This window comes from Solanum dulcamara, chromosome 1 (assembly GCF_947179165.1).
Source record: "Solanum dulcamara chromosome 1, daSolDulc1.2, whole genome shotgun sequence".
Taxonomy (NCBI): Eukaryota; Viridiplantae; Streptophyta; class Magnoliopsida; order Solanales; family Solanaceae; genus Solanum; species Solanum dulcamara.
The window spans coordinates 949,876-967,511 of NC_077237.1; the positions used below are offsets into that span (position 1 = coordinate 949,876).

General features: G+C 33.1%; 3 protein-coding genes and 1 long non-coding RNA gene across 4 annotated transcripts; 2 read left to right on the forward strand and 2 right to left on the reverse strand.

Annotated features, from left to right (window-relative positions):
- Positions 1–1,940: 1,940 nt before the first annotated feature.
- Positions 1,941–3,810, forward strand: LOC129885744 (uncharacterized). Its single transcript, XM_055960154.1, has 5 exons — positions 1,941–2,314; positions 2,655–2,769; positions 2,864–2,945; positions 3,056–3,107; positions 3,418–3,810. The coding sequence occupies exons 1-5, from the start codon at positions 1,943–1,945 to the stop codon at positions 3,556–3,558; spliced, it is 762 nt and encodes a 253-aa protein (XP_055816129.1). The 5' UTR covers positions 1,941–1,942; the 3' UTR covers positions 3,559–3,810.
- A 321-nt stretch (positions 3,811–4,131) lies between these two features.
- LOC129896031 (uncharacterized) lies at positions 4,132–7,496 on the reverse strand. Its single transcript, XM_055971849.1, has 6 exons — positions 6,871–7,496; positions 5,700–5,811; positions 5,440–5,611; positions 5,109–5,299; positions 4,787–4,930; positions 4,132–4,463 (listed from the first exon to the last, which is right to left on the reverse strand). The coding sequence occupies exons 1-5, from the start codon at positions 7,368–7,370 to the stop codon at positions 4,814–4,816; spliced, it is 1,092 nt and encodes a 363-aa protein (XP_055827824.1). The 5' UTR covers positions 7,371–7,496; the 3' UTR covers positions 4,132–4,463; positions 4,787–4,813.
- A 1,938-nt stretch (positions 7,497–9,434) lies between these two features.
- On the reverse strand, positions 9,435–11,577 carry LOC129885752 (uncharacterized). Its single transcript, XR_008766121.1, has 2 exons — positions 11,156–11,577; positions 9,435–10,293 (listed from the first exon to the last, which is right to left on the reverse strand). It is a non-coding gene; the product is annotated as an uncharacterized LOC129885752 (long non-coding RNA).
- A 161-nt stretch (positions 11,578–11,738) lies between these two features.
- LOC129896040 (uncharacterized) lies at positions 11,739–15,540 on the forward strand. Its single transcript, XM_055971861.1, has 3 exons — positions 11,739–12,061; positions 14,433–14,654; positions 14,985–15,540. The coding sequence occupies exons 1-3, from the start codon at positions 11,867–11,869 to the stop codon at positions 15,204–15,206; spliced, it is 639 nt and encodes a 212-aa protein (XP_055827836.1). The 5' UTR covers positions 11,739–11,866; the 3' UTR covers positions 15,207–15,540.
- Positions 15,541–17,636: the final 2,096 nt, after the last annotated feature.

Genomic DNA, 17,636 nt, shown 5'->3' on the forward strand with positions numbered 1-17,636 from the left:
ATAGTAAATATATCATAATATTGCTATATATTGCTATAAATGGTAATAAATAAAAAGTATCGCTAAAATCAGTAATTATTTATTAAAAAGTATTTTTCCTAGTAATTTTTCCAAATAAAATCACATTAGGAAAAATAGGAATTTTGCCATCATAATTTGACCGAAAATTTGGCATTAAAAGACCACATTTTATTTTCTAGTATCTAATAACTCAGATAGATTTTTGAGGAATGTTGTAATAAAAATATAACGTAGTAAACAAAACAAATAAAAGAACCAAAAATATTAAAGATAAAGGTTCATATTTTTAAAAATAACTTTTTAATCTTCATGTATGAAATTCTTATAATTTGTATAGATATAATATTTATTTTAATGTCAATTATTATTTTTTAATTATTTTATTTGTCTTGTATATAATTTTATTGATTAACGTTAGACACATGTGCTAAACACGTACTCTAAAGTAGTAATTAAAATTTATCTATATTTTGTTTTTGTGTGTGTATTTAAATATAAAATTGCGATAAGTATTGATTTTATTACTAATAAAGGATCAAAATATACAATAAATTATCCATAGCTATTACAAAAACGTGACTTTCAATTCAAAATAACACTGAATAGCAGAAGAAAAGAATTAGGAGCGACATAAAATGTCTAGTGTGATTCTCATGTATCTGGATACATAATGAATGCCGCTCGCCTCCCTCTCCATCTCACCCGCCTCTCTCCCTATTTTAGTGTATCTAGTAGCAAAAATACATATACCTAAATGTATCTTCCTCAATATATGATAGAAAACTCTTAATTAGTGGGAAGATACGTAACATTTTAAAAATATAAGTAATAATAGTATATATGGTAATGGAGTATGTTAGGTTTTCCAATTTTAAATCATAATCAAAAGTAGAACGTCAGTTTGAACCCTTCCACCTTTTGATACGTAAAATCCATCCAATTGGTCAAGGATAAACACCAAACAATTTGCAAACAGTAACCAATCATTTGGTTTGGGTTTTAGAAGAGCTAATATACCCACATAAAAATGCACATAAGCTTATATAGTGTTTGGTTGGGATGTAACGATAATATATCTCCACATAAGACTAAGCATTCAGTAGAGGATTTATCGGAAACAATCTCTTTATCTTCAATTCACAATATCGGGAAAAAATCGAAAACATACCTAGGTTTTGGCAATCACTCTACTGACAGAGAACCTAAGAGCTACCAGCGTGCTTGCTTTGCGCACCGGCATAGCAGAATTCGAATCCGCTGGCTCAGATGAGTGGCTCTTGGCTTCGTAAACATCGAACCTCCTTAGAAGACTGACTGGTCATAAATAGGTTGTCCAAGATGGATCCACTACGAAGGGGCGTAAGAACTCAGAAGTCAAGTTTCATTCAAATTAGTTAATAATTAGTTGTGTACACACCATCCTTTTAAAACCCGACTTGTGGAACTACAGGGGTATGTTGTTTCTTTTCCGGTCATCAATTAATTACTTCGTGTTTCAGATGATGGCGAAATCATCCTTGCCTAAGGGATGTCAATCGAGTTGTTACTAGAAAATTACATTGTATAAATAGGTATCTTTTTATGTATATATACTATATGCTGAAACTTCTTGAGTTGTTACTTCTTTATATTTTGATTCTCCTTAGTAAAACTCCTGACTCCGCCGCTGATTTCAGATGCTCTCCCACCCTCATTAACATTGGGAAAGGTGAGTTTTCAACTTTATATTTTACTTGTTCTATATAGCTATATTTATTCCTTGGGCGATGATACACATATATTCCAATCTTGCAATGGCTGAAATCTTAATGAACATGTTATGCTTTATTCTCTTCTTATATGTGGAACTCATTTTATGGAAAAAGTGTCATAATCCTCTTATAAATATATAACCAAATCATTTCACATTCATACACATCCAATGTTATTGGAAATGAGTTCACTAACTTTCCCATCAACCTTGATCTCTAATAAAAAATTCCCAATAATTTTCCAAGAAAAATATTCCCAATTTTCTCTCCATCCAAAAAAGAATCAACTTCTTCATGACCAAAAATATGTTTTAAACCAAGTTTCATCCAAAAGAAATTACCTATTATACCCTTTGAAATGTAATGCTAGAGATGATTCAGAAAATAATCCAGAAGAAGGCCAAAAAGCTGTGGAAACAGTACAAAAACTTTATAATGCACTTAAAAAGAAAAATCTTAATGAATTGTCTGATATAATTGGGGAAGAATGTAGATGCATTAGCAATGTTGCATCCTCCTTACAAACTTTCTATGGCAAGGAGGTATGTTAAACTTTTATTTATTCCTCTCTCCGATCTCAAATATTAGTCATGTAACTAAACTTACGGTGTTTCAAAATATTAGACGTTTTAGAAAAAACAAGACGTCGTTATTACTTCTTCTTATTTTTTAAGTGGAGTGTTAGTTATAAAGTGAGACGTTCATGAGAGGGATGAAAGGTACTTAAGATAAATATGTTTATAATCTTTTAAAAGGTTGCGAAAAGAAAAACATCTTAGAATAGATGATTTTTAAGGAAATGATCTTCTATGCCCGCTTACGAATCTCTTGTGATTTACTTATAAAATCTTACTATTTTTTTGTTTATTTTTCTCTTTGCAGCAAGTAATAGATTTCTTCAATTCAATGATAAAGCTATTTGGCGCTAATAACTTTGAGTTTATTGTCCATCCCACTATACATGATGGAACACATGTTGGGGTTGCTTGGGAACTAAGTTAGTCCATTATTCCATACTTATATTCTTTTAAAATATATTCGAAATTTACTGATCCGACTAATTTGAATTCTTTATTTGACTTCTTTTTCAGCATGCAGTGACACTCATATTCCAATTGGAAAAGGTTTTGGATTCTATTATTGTCATTATTACAAGGGCCAGATGATGATAAGGTTAGTGGGATACGATACAAAACTCGATGAATAATAAATATATTAGTATGAAATTCGATGAATAATGAATTTGTCAGCGGCGAACTGACAATTTTCCTTTTGAATGACAGGAATGTGGAGATATTTATGGAGCCACTCCTTCAGATTGAGCCAATTCGATTGGTGAGTTCCAGAGATGTTCGAGAGTCGAGCGAATTATTCTTTGATCACAATCTTTTCATATATTTTTTCAAATATTTTGAATTATTGATTATTTGTTAATTCTAGTACTTTTTTTATATATAATTTCTAAATATGTAAATTTATTTTGAAAAAATTAAAAGATTCTATGTCAAATGTACGGTCAAAATTAAAAAGTGTAAATGTCGAAAAACTAGGAGTAATATATATGACAAGAAAATTATAGATACATGGTCTACAATTTTAGCTAGTACTAATATATATTACTTGTATTTTTCTTTCAATTCACCAGAAAATAACATCCTTCCTTTTGAGAACAATTCAAAAGATGAACCCAGATCTTTTGAAGGGAAAGAAGAAACAGGCTATGAACATCTTGTTTATGATTCTACTATTTGTAGCTCTGCTGTATTTGATCAAGAACTTCATGTAATTCACTAACAAAATTATAGTAATTTTCTTTATTGATTTGTAGCGATTTTAAGTTTTCAGACTCCACTTGTGGGATTAAACTGTATATGTTATTGTAGTGATTCTAAATTTTCAGACTCCACATGTGGAATCATACTGGATATGTTAGTTGTAGCAATCTGAGTTTCCAGACCCCACTTGTGGGATTACATTGAATATGTTGTAGCAATTCTAAATTTTTAGACCCCACGTGTGGTATTATACTAGATATGTTGTTGTAGCGATTCTGAGTTTTCAAATCCCACTTGTAGAATTTGAGTTGCTTCTTCTGTGATGAATCTTCATAGATGGCAGCAAAAATTGCTGCTTCGATCAATATAATTTTATCAAAAAGACAATTACTATAAAGTAGTAGAAGCAACAACTTTAGGTGCCATCTATGAAGATTATTATTCACATAAGCAACTCAAAATCAATATGTAAGAAAGTGACATAACTAGGAATTTGAAATGTCACTCCTTTGGTCATCTTCTTCTATTCGAATTATATAACTAGTCATACGAGATCATTTCCTCAACACGGGCAAAAAGAGCAATACGAAATTGGAAATTTTATAACAAAGACGAAAGAGAACTATACTCTCCAATGTATATTGTAGACCTGACATGTACATCTTACTTCCAACGTGTTAATGTTCCTACTATCCATATATTAAGAATGCCAGGATTTTACAAGAACAAAGGAGGCTAGTGAACCTAGATCAAGGCCATGGCATAATTACAAAAACAACCTTCCGCCATAAGCCCGGGAGCAGATCAATCCAGATTTCTAACTATGTTAACAAACTAAAATTACCTAAAAACCAAGATAAATCTTCAGAAACATTAGTGAGTCATTGAACAACTAGACAGCTATGACCTGAAATACCTGCAAGAAAACACAGCTTGAAGTCCAATAAAAATGCTTATGGGCATCGAAAAGTAACACATGAATATATTCAAGTCAAAGATAATCTTGTATAAGATATTAGAAAATTAGTTGAGGTGCAATGATTTTGTCGTTGTCACTAAGAACACGTTATTATCATAGCGCATATATTGAGATTTGAGCGAGAAGAAATTCTGGGGATGTCCAAGAGTTAATTTACTTGTTAGGATTATTTCTTGATTCGACATAATCTCCCTTGGACAAAATGGTAAACTAGTCTTTCTGCATATGAACGGGTTGATACAACGCGGGTTTTTACCTACCATAATTATGTAGACGTATAGTCATTGCTAGACAAAATGACGACGTGCCAGCATCTCGGGTAGTTCCGTGGCAGAAAGACTTTCACATTGTAGGAGTTCCTGAAGCTTTGCATCACACACGATCACCATAGAATTCACAGGATCCTGCAAGCAGAAAAGCAGAAATACATGATCAAGATGCAGATATATGTGATGATGTTGGTTAAGAGATATTAAACACTTGTAGTGAGGTAGAAGACGAGAAAGGAACTAAGAGGAGGAAAAAAACAAATGCATGCCCTCTGTATAACCAAAACAAAACAAGTAGATTATAGACATCTACCTCAAGTTGGTTAAGCTTTATATACTCCCAAATACGTTTCAAGGCATCTGGTTGGAGTATCTCCTTTTCTTCACTTCCAAAAAATTTGGCGAGCGCATCAGATATCGTAACAGTGGATGAGCCAGGTTCTTCAACCTTAGCAGCAACGGAATCACCTTCAACCTTCAATCTTTTAGCTTGATCAGCTTGTTCTGCAGTGTTTGGAGAGGAGAACGTCTTAAATGAAATAGTTATAAACCTTTCAAACTGTAGTTATTTGTCGATTTTTCCCTTTTCATCGTTTCTTATGTATATATTACAAAAGGAAAGAATCATTTATTATTTGACATACTTGAAGGATCGAGGGCAGTGATATGTTTAGCCAGCAGCTTATTCATCTTGAACATGTCAGTGCAATCTGTTTCAAAGACTGCTCGCAGAGCATCGTTGCAGATAATCTTTCGCTTGTTACCAGGATCCTGTAAGTTGTGTTTCCTGATGTACACCCACAGCTGCTTCACAATCTGATCAAGCAAAGAAAGATGTATATATGATCTATGTAATAAACAACAGACAACTACAACTCGGGAACTTTTGATATGACAATCATACCTCTGTCCTGGGCATTGCGGGTTGACCAACAATGGCCTGAAGTTCAGGTGAAACACCACAGACTTTGTTAAGACCACCTGGTCCGCCTCTCCTTTTTGTTCCAGAAGTAGCACTGGACAAAACAGAAACCGGATCAAATACAGGAAGCTGTGGCCTTTGGATAGTTAAACCACATAAACGATTCGCTCAACTCTTATAACTAGGGGATGTTTACTTAACTGAATCAACTATCATTTATTTTCGAGTTTCAGACATCGATTAGGAAACAAAATCGGTCTAAAAGCACAGGACACTTGCAATATAGCGTGCAATGTTTTTCCTCCGCATCATTAGGTTCTATGTAAGACATTTCCAATTTAGAATTTCCCAAAACGGTTGATTCTTCAGTAAAAGAACATTTCAGACTCAAATTAAAGAAGTAACTCCCCAAAGTTCAAATTCACTTTAGAAAACGAAAAAGGTGAAAAACAATATAAAATGGTTACAACTATCTACTTAAGAAAGGTAAATGTGACCGCATTCTTGATTGATTGAAACAAAAAAATTCCCTCACTACAACTTAACTCTATCAATCATATACGAGTAGTGAAGAAGTATAGAGTACTTTGGTTGGTTGGTTGCAAACGGAAATCGTAGGAAAAAAGGGACAAGTAACTTCATATATAAAGATACGGGTTTCCAGGTTTAGATAGAAATTACATCCCCTAAACCTATACTCATTCGTGTTTCATTTGTGCGTTTACAACATCCATAGCTTCTGATTATGTCGATAACCATTAGTACATAGAATTTACTCTTTATTTTTAATCCATTTTTATCAAAACAACAACTTTTTTGGGGGGATAATCGTGGTGTCCAAGGCCAACTTTGGTGCAAAATTGCTACCAACTTTGAACACGTAAACATACAAAATGATTAATTAACGTAATCAAATGAAATAAGAGCATACCATTAAGTTTATTTTATTTTAAAAAAAGGACTACCCCTTTTTACTCAACCTATATTCGCCCAACCACCAGCACCAACTTTAGAATAACCAAAAAAACAAAATACAAAAGAAATTCTTAATTTAATTTAATTTTTCAATAAAACTAATTTTCATCTTAAATTGAAAAGAGAAAAGGACAAACTTATCCTCGTCCAAATCATACTACTACAAAATACACCATACCTTTCCTTGGGGGCAGAAGCGACATTTGACGACGCGTGCTGAGCTGGAGCAGAAGCAGCAGCTGTTCTCACCACCACCGGCGGCGGAGCTTGATGCTGCAGTGACGGTGGTTGCCGGTGCTGCTGGTTCTGCTGCTGCGGAGACAGCAGTGGAGGTACATGGTGCTGAAAGTAGAGTTGCTGCTGCTGCTGCTGGTGATGATGTTGTTGTTGAAGGACAAAATGGGAATAAAACTGCTGTTGAGCTTGTGTGTTAGCAAATTGTGGGTGGTTCAAGAGGGCAAAATGGTCTTTAACCATCGACGGAGGAGATATAAGCTGCGGTGGCTGTGATCGGAGAAGACTGATCTGATCACTGATGAACTCCGCTTTATGTGAAAGATCCTGTCCAAGTTTTGCTCCGAGCTGCTGTACGACGCCGTTTAACGATGTAACGGCGTTAGGGTCTGATTGACGGAGCAAAATCTCAACACCTCTAGCTATATCCTGGTCTGACACCATAGTTTTGCTTTCATATAGTAACGGCAAATTTAACAGCGTTAACTCTCTCTCTCTCTCTCTCTCTCTCTCTGTTCTTCTTCTTTCTCTCTCGTCAAGCTCACTCTCTCTGTAATGGCTGTCTCTCTCTCTCTTATCTAATATAAGAATTTAATGACGAATATACCCTTAACTTAGTTTAAAAGTTTGTTCACTACTTTTTCCATGCTCCATGGGTCCCATTTCTGACCCATTTTATATGATATACTACCTTCTTTTTTTTGGCTTTAAGGGATAATCTCTTGTCCGAATCAATTTACGCATATTTTACTACTTTAAAGGATAATTAATATATTACATAAAATTAGTATACATATTAAAATCTTTCTAAATCATTTAAACGTAGTGTCTATCACATTATTTTTTTCATGATTTCTTTACTATGGTGTTTATTTTTATATACTTAGTTTTTGACATATTTTATTTGAATCAAGAATTTATTAAAAATAATTTTTTTATTTTTATAAAATAAAAATAAAATTTATATACATATATTATTTTTAAACTTCATTTATAATACATTCAATATGTTACTGTTATAGCATTTAATCGAACACCTTCACCTAAAATAAAACGAACGTTAATTAATAGCATGAAGAAGAAGCAATGTTATAAATGTAATTATGTAAAGTGGGGACCTTTGATTTTTGGAGGAAAAAAACACAAAGGATGTGAGAGGATAAAGATAAAGTGATGGGCCCAAAAGAGGTTGGGCTAAAATTGGAACTGTCTTGTTTTTCCCAACAGACTTTGAATTTTTTTACTATTTTTTGGTTAAGTTTACTTAAATACCCTTGAGTTCATGGTATTATAACATGGAAAAGTGAGGTTATTCTGGGAAATAATGAGTGCTTCCGTGTCACAGCTACATGCCGTCAGATTAAGATTGGGTTTGGTCAACTACTTGATGAAAGCTCACAATCTTTGAATGCTAAACAAGATTTTGCATATACATAAATAAGATAGTATTAGTTTTACCAGATAGTATTAGCTTTACCCTTTCTCCGACGTCTTGGATTCGAGCTTAATATGAAAAAAATTGACAAATATTTTTTTTCCGAAATGAACTTTTAGTGAGGCCAGAATTAATTCAAATTTCAATATAAATATCAAAGATCAAACGAGAAATCAACAAACAAAAAACTACGCACCATTTTTAATTCATTCTATCCTATAGTTTCTTCTTACAATTTACCTTTTATAAAAACATAATATATAAATAGATATTCAAACACGATCTAAACTGATAAGTAAATACTTTAATTTTAACAGTGTACATCTAAATGTTTTAACTTAATCTCAACTGACAACTAAACCTTCCAACTCGTTTTTACCTTGTCTCGTGGATATCCAGCGCTAATGTGGCACATAAAATTTTATAGATGTTTAATTAGATGATCATTTTGTAGGTTAGAATATTCAACTGGCACAATAAAAATGAATTGAAGTGTTTAAATATGCATACTTAAGTAATTGAAATACTTATTTATCAATTGAAGTTAAGTTTGAGTGTCCATTTGTGAATTATGCCTTTAATAAATTTGTTACAAGAAAATTCTCATGAAAGCTTAAATAGGAGCCAATGCTATACTAAGGTCTCATTTGCTTTCATTAAGATTAAAACGTCTTAATCTGAATGCACATTAGAATGATTAAGATTTTATCTCTAGTTCTGAACACTGAATGATTAACACTGTTTTGTTTTTCAACATATGAATATGCATAATTTTTTATTTATATTTAAATATCATAAATATATAATTTAAATAAGAAGATAATTAATCATTGATCTTTTCTCAAATCATATTTAAAAAGAGGAGGTTGCTGGATTTTATAACAATAGGATTCATAATAATGAAACTACGACGGTAGAATATCTACTTTGAATGCTCTTCTTTCTCTTTATTTTCTCACAGAATTGTGGGTGCTTTATTTCCTCTTTATTTAGCTTAAGTTGTGGACATCTTGATCTTCTTAGATCCTAATTTCACAACTAAAAACTAGCATTAAAAATATAAAATAAAGATGGAGAATTAACCTTCCTCTATGATCATTTCAACACATATCATTATCAAGAAGAATATTTGTTGGCTTTAAATCTCTGTGAATTATGCGTTGAGTATGGTTTATATGAAAAAATTAAGGACTAGCAGTTATTCCTGCTGCAATTCGATGTCGCCCAACCAATCTAATTCCCTTGTCCCTTCTTTGACTTGTCGGAGGTTGTCATGTGAACTTTCATTTTTATATTCATAGACCAATTAATGGCAATCTGACCTTGGCATATGTGCTAGTAATAGAAGCAAATTTCGGTGTCTGATTTGACCTATAATTTGAATTTCTAATTTAACTTGGCACATTTTCTTGTTCAAATCCTTGATGTCTTCCTCAGTGATCTCTGCAGCATCAACTGGGGATTGTATAATCTTTCTATTACTTTCCAGTAACTCAGCTCTATAAACTTCTCCACAACTATCTTTTCCAATCATTTCAAGTGATGCCACTCCATCTTCATTCTCTAAGAAAGCCAAGTCCTCAGCTTTCTTGATCAACGGACTATATATATTGTTAAACTTAAATCATTCTTTTCCCTTCTTATGAAAAATATTACAAGCAACGAAAAAAGCACAACAGATATACCCCCTACGAAAGTTCTAGCCAGGAACTCTCCGTTTCCTCAACATTTCAGGGAACAGTAACCTTGAAGGTCTAGTACCTGTCATGAGTCAAATTGAGTATTTATCAGCATATTTGAATTGAAACAATGTCGTTTGCAAACGTTATATTCTTGCTGAAAATTCAACAATGTCAAATTGAATATCTGCAATGGCGCCTGCTTCGAATTTAGCAATTGCCCCAGCTCCAACACCGGTCAATCATGATGTACCTGTTGTGCATAAATGTAACAAAAAGAAAAGGAAGATAAGAGAATGTGCTCAAAACTGTGTTATCCTCATTTATGTTAAAACAACTCACGTAATAAAGAAAACAAGAAAAATTACCTCTAATTTTCATAATGACTCACAGATCATTGCACATGGTGTTTTTCAAGCACCCTCATTCAACCAAGAAAACTAAGAGGTCGGTTTAGGCATTCATGATGTTGTTCAGTTGCATAATAATTGATTTCAATTTTCGGATTATTTGTTATTTCATTTTAAGAGTGTAAATATTATTAGGATATGAAAAAGAGAGAAGATATAACCATCAATTGCGAATAAGATACGGGAACATAAATAGAACAAAATTCTAAGTGGCACCATGAGTTCACAGTTGTTTTGCTGACCTTTCTAATTTTCAGTATACATTTCTAATGGGTGGCTTTCACGAACTAAATCACGTAGGGCGATGGAGAGACATCGATTGAACAATATCCAATTTGTCTACTGGAAATAGAAAGGAAAAGACCCAAAAATCCGGGACAACAAATCTAAAATTATCTACTGTTGTATATTTGAATTCGATAATAAATGGGAAAAAAATTAGCATGAGAAAGCAAAAAAGATAGAGCAAAGGGGAAAATCTAAGGAAAAAAATTAAGGAGGTGAAAGAAGAGAAAACTACCTAACTACTCCTCCATCTTTTGGGATTAGATACACCTAATTTCTAATACAAAAAACCCAAAAGGTGTTTAATTGGAACCATTTAACGAATTCTACAACTACAAACAAATTAAACTTACAAATATAATAAACTAAACTGGAAGATTCAAATTTAGGAAGTAGAAAATAAAAAAAGAAATTCAATACCTTGAAGCAATGGGCCCTTTGTATCTCTTCCTGTGCAGATGCTGAAGAACTAACACCACAAACATCATAATATAACACTCAAATTCTTTCACCGCTTATTTGTCATGTTATTTCTAAAATCCTGAATAAGAAATATTCATATTAGTTCTTTCAGAATTTAAAGGAGGGAAATAGTGACAAAAATTAGAACATCTCACAAATTTGCATCTATGGAATTTAGATCCTAAGTCAAAATTACCAGACTACAAAAAATACAATCCTTCTTCTGTGACAAAAACAAAGAACTCAGAAAGAAAACATATTAAACTCATCAAAAAATGAATGAAGATTAGAAGCTGAAGTGAAATGTAGAAGCAAAGGAAGGAGAGCAAAACTAAGATTAGGATTGAACGAAAAGAGAAAATAGAGCTATACCGAGAAGAGTGAAATGGATTCTAGAAACTACAGAAAAACAAAAAAGGAAAAACTTATGCATTGCTAATATAAATTTACCCTCACATTAGCAAAATATCACTAAACTGCCCTTGATCGTTCAGCCCATGTCTTTTTTATATAGTAGAAATACGTAATGTATAATTATTCATATTGCTGTACACTTCTATTTCGGAGCAAAACATAAAATGAGTTTACCCCTAACTTAAGTGACACAAAGGACAACTCATTCGGGCCATTTGCCCAATTCAACAAGTCGCTTGCAAAGACCCAAAATCTATGGCACAGGTGCTGAGCCTACGAGTTTCAACCCCAGCACCACCGCACAACCACCACCGCACCACCTCATCTTTGACCCGGCCGGCACTGCTAACTGCTCCTTCCTCCACCGCCGGAAGCAGTTTCCGTTCCTTACAACACAAACTCCAATGCAATGGCAGATTTTTTTGCCTCTTCTCTGATAATCGCAAACAGGTAGTACAAAGTTTTAATCGAAAATACCCAATTTGATGGTTTTTCGCTATTCCTTGGAGAGAAATGAAGTGGGTGTCTTTTGGGTTATCAAGAAAATGTCTGAACAATAAATAGTATTAGTGAAGAAAAAAAAAGGTACTAAATTAGTAAAGGGGTTTTATGTTTTGCATTTTGTTATTATTCCTGCTGATTAATCAGAGTGTTTGTACTTGTGGGTTGTGTATAGGATGTGATAAAGTTATCAACTTGGGTATTGTTTTTGCTAACTCCAACAAAGGAATAACTGAATAAGGAAGAAAATGTTTGCACTTGTGTGACTGAACAAATTGTTTTCACTAGTTCTTGGTATGAGCTTTGGCTAGAAAGAGAATTGTATGGGTGTGTAAACAATTTCTTGTTGTTTTCCCAAGCAGAGGAAAAAAATACTAGGTGATTCTTCCTATTGGTCCTACCCTTGGTGGACAGAGTTACCTGGTAGCTGTTACTAGTGGGAGGTGACAGGTATCCCGTGGAATTAGTTGATGTGCGCGAAAGCTGGCCCGGACACCACATTCATAAAAAACCAAATTATGATGTTCTGCTTGAGTTTATACCATGGTGTCATGGAGTCTGTAGGTAGAACTTCTAGCACGTTTCAGTGGCATGAGTATTGCATCCTATCTAGTGAGTCTCTCTCCTATTGCATACTAATCTGAAACTCCTAAATGATTTGATTGACCCAAAAGAGTATACAACAAGTTAAATGTATATGAATATTAAAATTTGAGGAACAAGGTCTCCACTTGATTTCGTGCCTTATATATTAAAGGACAATGAATGTCTGCTTTCTCCCTCTTTGTATCTCTCATCCAGAGCACACTTCTTGTCAGGGATAAAAAATAAAAGAAAGGCAAAATAAAACTAAATGCTTCTGGTCTTTCCTGAGCCTGTTCTCGGGCATTTTAGCATGGCTTCTGCTATTGCCATCATCCTCAAAGAAGAGTTACCACCACTTTCTATGTTGGCTCTATGATTTTGATTCCATTGTTCCTCTTTAGTTTCTTTGGCTTTTTTTACCGGCTAAAATTGGTTTCCCATTCCTTCCCTATTTCCTGCATATTGGGACTGGATCTCCTTTGTATATAGTATTCTTATTAGTCCTACTAGTAAAGAGGAGTTTAGAACACTCCCCTAGCAGCCACAAAAGTTTATTTTCTTATCAAAAAAAGGAGGAATTAGAACATTCCTTAATCTTTTTTTTCCGTGTGTCAATAGTTCAGGAAACATGAATTTATTAAATAAAATTTGAATAAAAGATGGAGCTTTTAGAACAAACAATTATGTGGAAGTAGTGAGGGGCTGAGGGCAGACATTGTGGCTAGATCCATATTAAGCTATCTGCTCCGTGGCTATTCATACGTTTTTTTCCATTCAGCGATGGCGGGTTTTGGTGTAGGAAAGGGTGAGACTTGCTAAGCTATAATTGCCAGAGGAAGTGTCGAAATTTTTGCTGGCCATATAGCACGCATATAGGTTGTGAAATGGTTCAGAAAGGTATGCTTTTGTGGTTTTTGGAATGGGTAGTTGTACAGTAGGAGAAAGATTGGAGACGGTTATTCTCACTATTCTCAGTCCCTCATCTAGTTCACCAGAACCAGAAAATGTAGGAGTTCTCTAGCTTGATTTGGGGCTTCCGAGAGAGAGAGATGAAAACATTCAGAAATGCCACTAAGAATTCATTTTCACTAATTTTTTCTGATAAATGTGCTATAAATGGGAAGGACAAATTGTTTGATCGATATGATTTAGCTTTCATGAAGATTGCTACACATTAGCACACTTGCGTACTTAAGTTTCACTCCGAAGATTTCACTTGAAATGAACCAGACACTGGGCTTGTGAATCCCCTTATAAGGAGTGTGCAACTTCGATTGTGTGCTTTTCCATATGATTATATTCACGAGGTTTCTTCAGCCATGCTTTACCTTATAGTCTGAAAGTACCCATCTCAATTTTTAGGTCATGTGCCTTCAGACGCGGGCATTATCTCATTTGGATTCTGTACCTCGGTAATAACTTTTTGACTTATCAAACAGAAAATAATGACCTTAGTAATTCCAATTTGCATCTTCTTGGTGTAAACACGAGCTACACAGAATTTTTCTTCTAATTGACGTCTCTAGCAATCAGAGGAAATAGAATTCTAGTTTGGCCATATTTGGGAACAAGCCAAAGCTTCTAGATTTAGCAGTAATTTCACATGCTTGCAAAATTCAATTAAGGTGACTCTACGTGAAACGTATTAAATGGAAGTTTCCTTTTCTATTTTATGCGTCATCTAATTCTGTCAGGTCTATTTATCTATCCGTGTTGTGCCCTTTCATATAAACAGGACGAAGCTAGAAAAGCTTTAGAAAGTGCTTTGGGAGGAAAGAAAAGTGAGTTTGAGAAATGGGATAAAGAAATTAAACGAAGGGAGGAAGCAGGTGGAGGAGACAACTCAGGTGGAGGCGGTTGGTTTAATTGGCGTAGATGGTTTGGTGGCTCGGACGATGGTCATCTTTGGCAGGAAGCCCAACAAGCAACCCTTGCTATTTTGGGTATTATTGTCATGGTGAGCAATTGCATAAGCTCCTTTGTGCTCCCTCTAGCCTATTTTACCTAACACTCTTTCCTTCTTATAGTCTCTTCCAAACAAAATGATACATTTCAATTATATCCTTTATGGCATGATTTTATAACTACATAAACATCATGGCATGTCTGAGACCACAAACTTCAAATGTTTTTCCGTTTTACTGAAACTCCGTGCTCAGTCAAACATCTTCATAAATGAAACAGAGGGGTAGGAGTTTCTTCTGTACCTTTAACATTTCAAATAATAATTTTACTCTGCAGTTCTACTCGTCTCTTGTTCATCAGTACATCGTGTTTAAATTTGCAGTACTTGATAGTTACAAAAGGAGATGTGATACTTGCTGTGATATTCAACCCTCTGCTGTTCACTCTACGTGGAGCAAGGAATGGGTTTACCTCTGTAACGTCACAGATTATGAGAAAGGTATATCCTGCTAGCCAAGACAGCTTTGGCACCATATCTCCAGAAGAAGTTCCTTCTCGTGTTTCTGCCAAAGAGACCGTAGCAAGAAAATGGGGAAGCGATTAATCACTCGTTCACCAGCAAGTACTTTTCTTCTCCTTGTGTTCTGATATTTTTAGTGCTTTTGGTTAGCTTGCTTTTTCATTCAGTGTGGGGAGAAAAGGCCTCCCGATGGTGCTTTTACGAAATTATGGTCATTGGTGGCTAATACCTTCTCGAGACTATCGAACCTGAAATCCACTCACCATCACTCTTTTAGGTTGTGGCATAATATAGAAAGAGCACTAGGTGGAGATTGTTTCATTAGCTTCTTGTTGATTTGATCTTAACATTTTGAAATGGAAATATACAAAAATTTTGTAATACATTAAGTTACTAGTAATTGTGTCATATTTTCATATGTTGACCTTCCAATTCATGTTATTAAAAGTCATCGCATCGTCACTTAAAGAGATGAAGCTACGATGGCTTTAGATAAATGTGCTCTTCAAATAATGACGCGAAAATGAAGGTAAAATTTATTTGGAATTAAGGCGTAATTATCGTTATTTGTATTTGCGATATGAAGAAGAGCCATAATTTGAATTAGTTCATTGTAATAATATTGTCATCATTAATGACAACATTATGATTTTAAACTTGTCATGTCTAGTAAGTACTTTGACCACCAACAACATAATTCACCATCATTAGTAATAATGAAAAGCAAAATAAAGTTTCTAGACTTTCACTATCAAGAATCGTAGCAAGACGAATAAAATCTTTTCATCTTAATTAGAAATTTTGAAATTATAATCAAAACAGAACTCTGCGACTCCTCAATTAGCAGTGTTGGGTTCGAGGTTTTTGGTATAAAAAATGACCTAGGAGTGAATGATCCCCTTTTAAATGGGTCTTACGAGACATAATTTAAATTAATCGAAATTTCAATAAATATTAAATAATAACACCATAATCAATATAATCTTACAAGTAAAATTTGAAGAAGTCAAGTGTATATAAATTTTGCCCCTATTTTGTGTGAGGTGTAGAAGATGATAGACCTCGGTTCAATACAAATATCAAAAATCGAATGGAAAAAAAATGTTTCAAGATTTCTTCTAGGAAATAGAAAAGTAAAATAGAAAAAAAAAAGGTTTCCACAATATTCTTTAATTATATTAGCGTGATTCGTTCCTAAAGGATTAACAAATCATGAATCATAATTAATATTCCTCTAGGACTTCAACTAATCATTCTAATTAATAATTATAAATAAATTGATGAGAATATACCAGAAAATCATGATAGCACATATAGAAATAAATTCTAAGGTCCCATTAATTAATTCAATCACGTATAATAATGCATTGTCCTTATCTTCTTAATTCTCAAGATTATTATTATTATTATTGATGTAAGTTAAAAAAATAAATTATCTACCCTACTAATTATTTCATCATACTTTTCTCCAATATTTATCCAATATCAAGCTCAAGATTATTGATTTTTTTGGGCAACAACAATATAGTTAAATAAATTGCTCAACAAATTATTTCACCTGAATTATCCATCAAAGTATATAAGTTAATATTATCGAATATTAAAGGTGGAATATATCAATAATCTCTTAAATTTATCGATAAATTTCATTTTAAATATTTGAATCGCTTCCTATTTTAATTGAGTACCTGAACAAATGATTGAATGTTCCTATTAGAACTTTCTACTCAAATATTGAAAAAGCTTTTATACACATTTTCAATTGCTCACAAAAAACGTATATACAATTGTCATGCTGCACCAACAATAATAACAACAACAACAATAACAATAATAATAATAAGAAGAAGAAGTTGTTTTTAGATAAAATCTTCAAAACTCCTTTATGGATATGTCAGTGTCAATAATAAATTCTCTGAAGCATTTATGTTTAGTCACGTGAAAATTAATAAATAATGGCCATGGTCATAAATTTTACTAAAACTGTTCAATCTGATGACAATAATTTACTGTTACTGCAATTCTAAGTCAATTTTTTTTACGAATTTAGTTTAAAGCTACTAAGTTCGATCAAATCAGTAACATGCAAATTAACTTCACTTTCAAATAACTTTTATGTCACATAAATTTAAATTAATCAAAATTTTAATATTGATATGAGTGAAAAACATTATGCAATAGAAGAGATGCACGTAGTCCTCAAGTAAGAAATAATTGTCCAATGAAAGAAGAGGTCCAAAAAATAGTTAAAATCTCTCTCTTCCACCCAATATTAAGCTGTCTCCTAGGTGACCTTCACGATCTCTTCACCATCTTTTTCTCTTATTATTATATCATATATTATATAACACTATAATCACTATTCATACTTTTCAATTTATTTATCTAATATGTTTTAGTCTGTTTAAGATAAACGATTTATTCCTTTTCCGACAAATCCTTAATCATGTTTAAAATTATAAAATAAAAAGTAATTTTTATTTTTTTAAAAATTTTGTCAAGTTAAAATCTGAC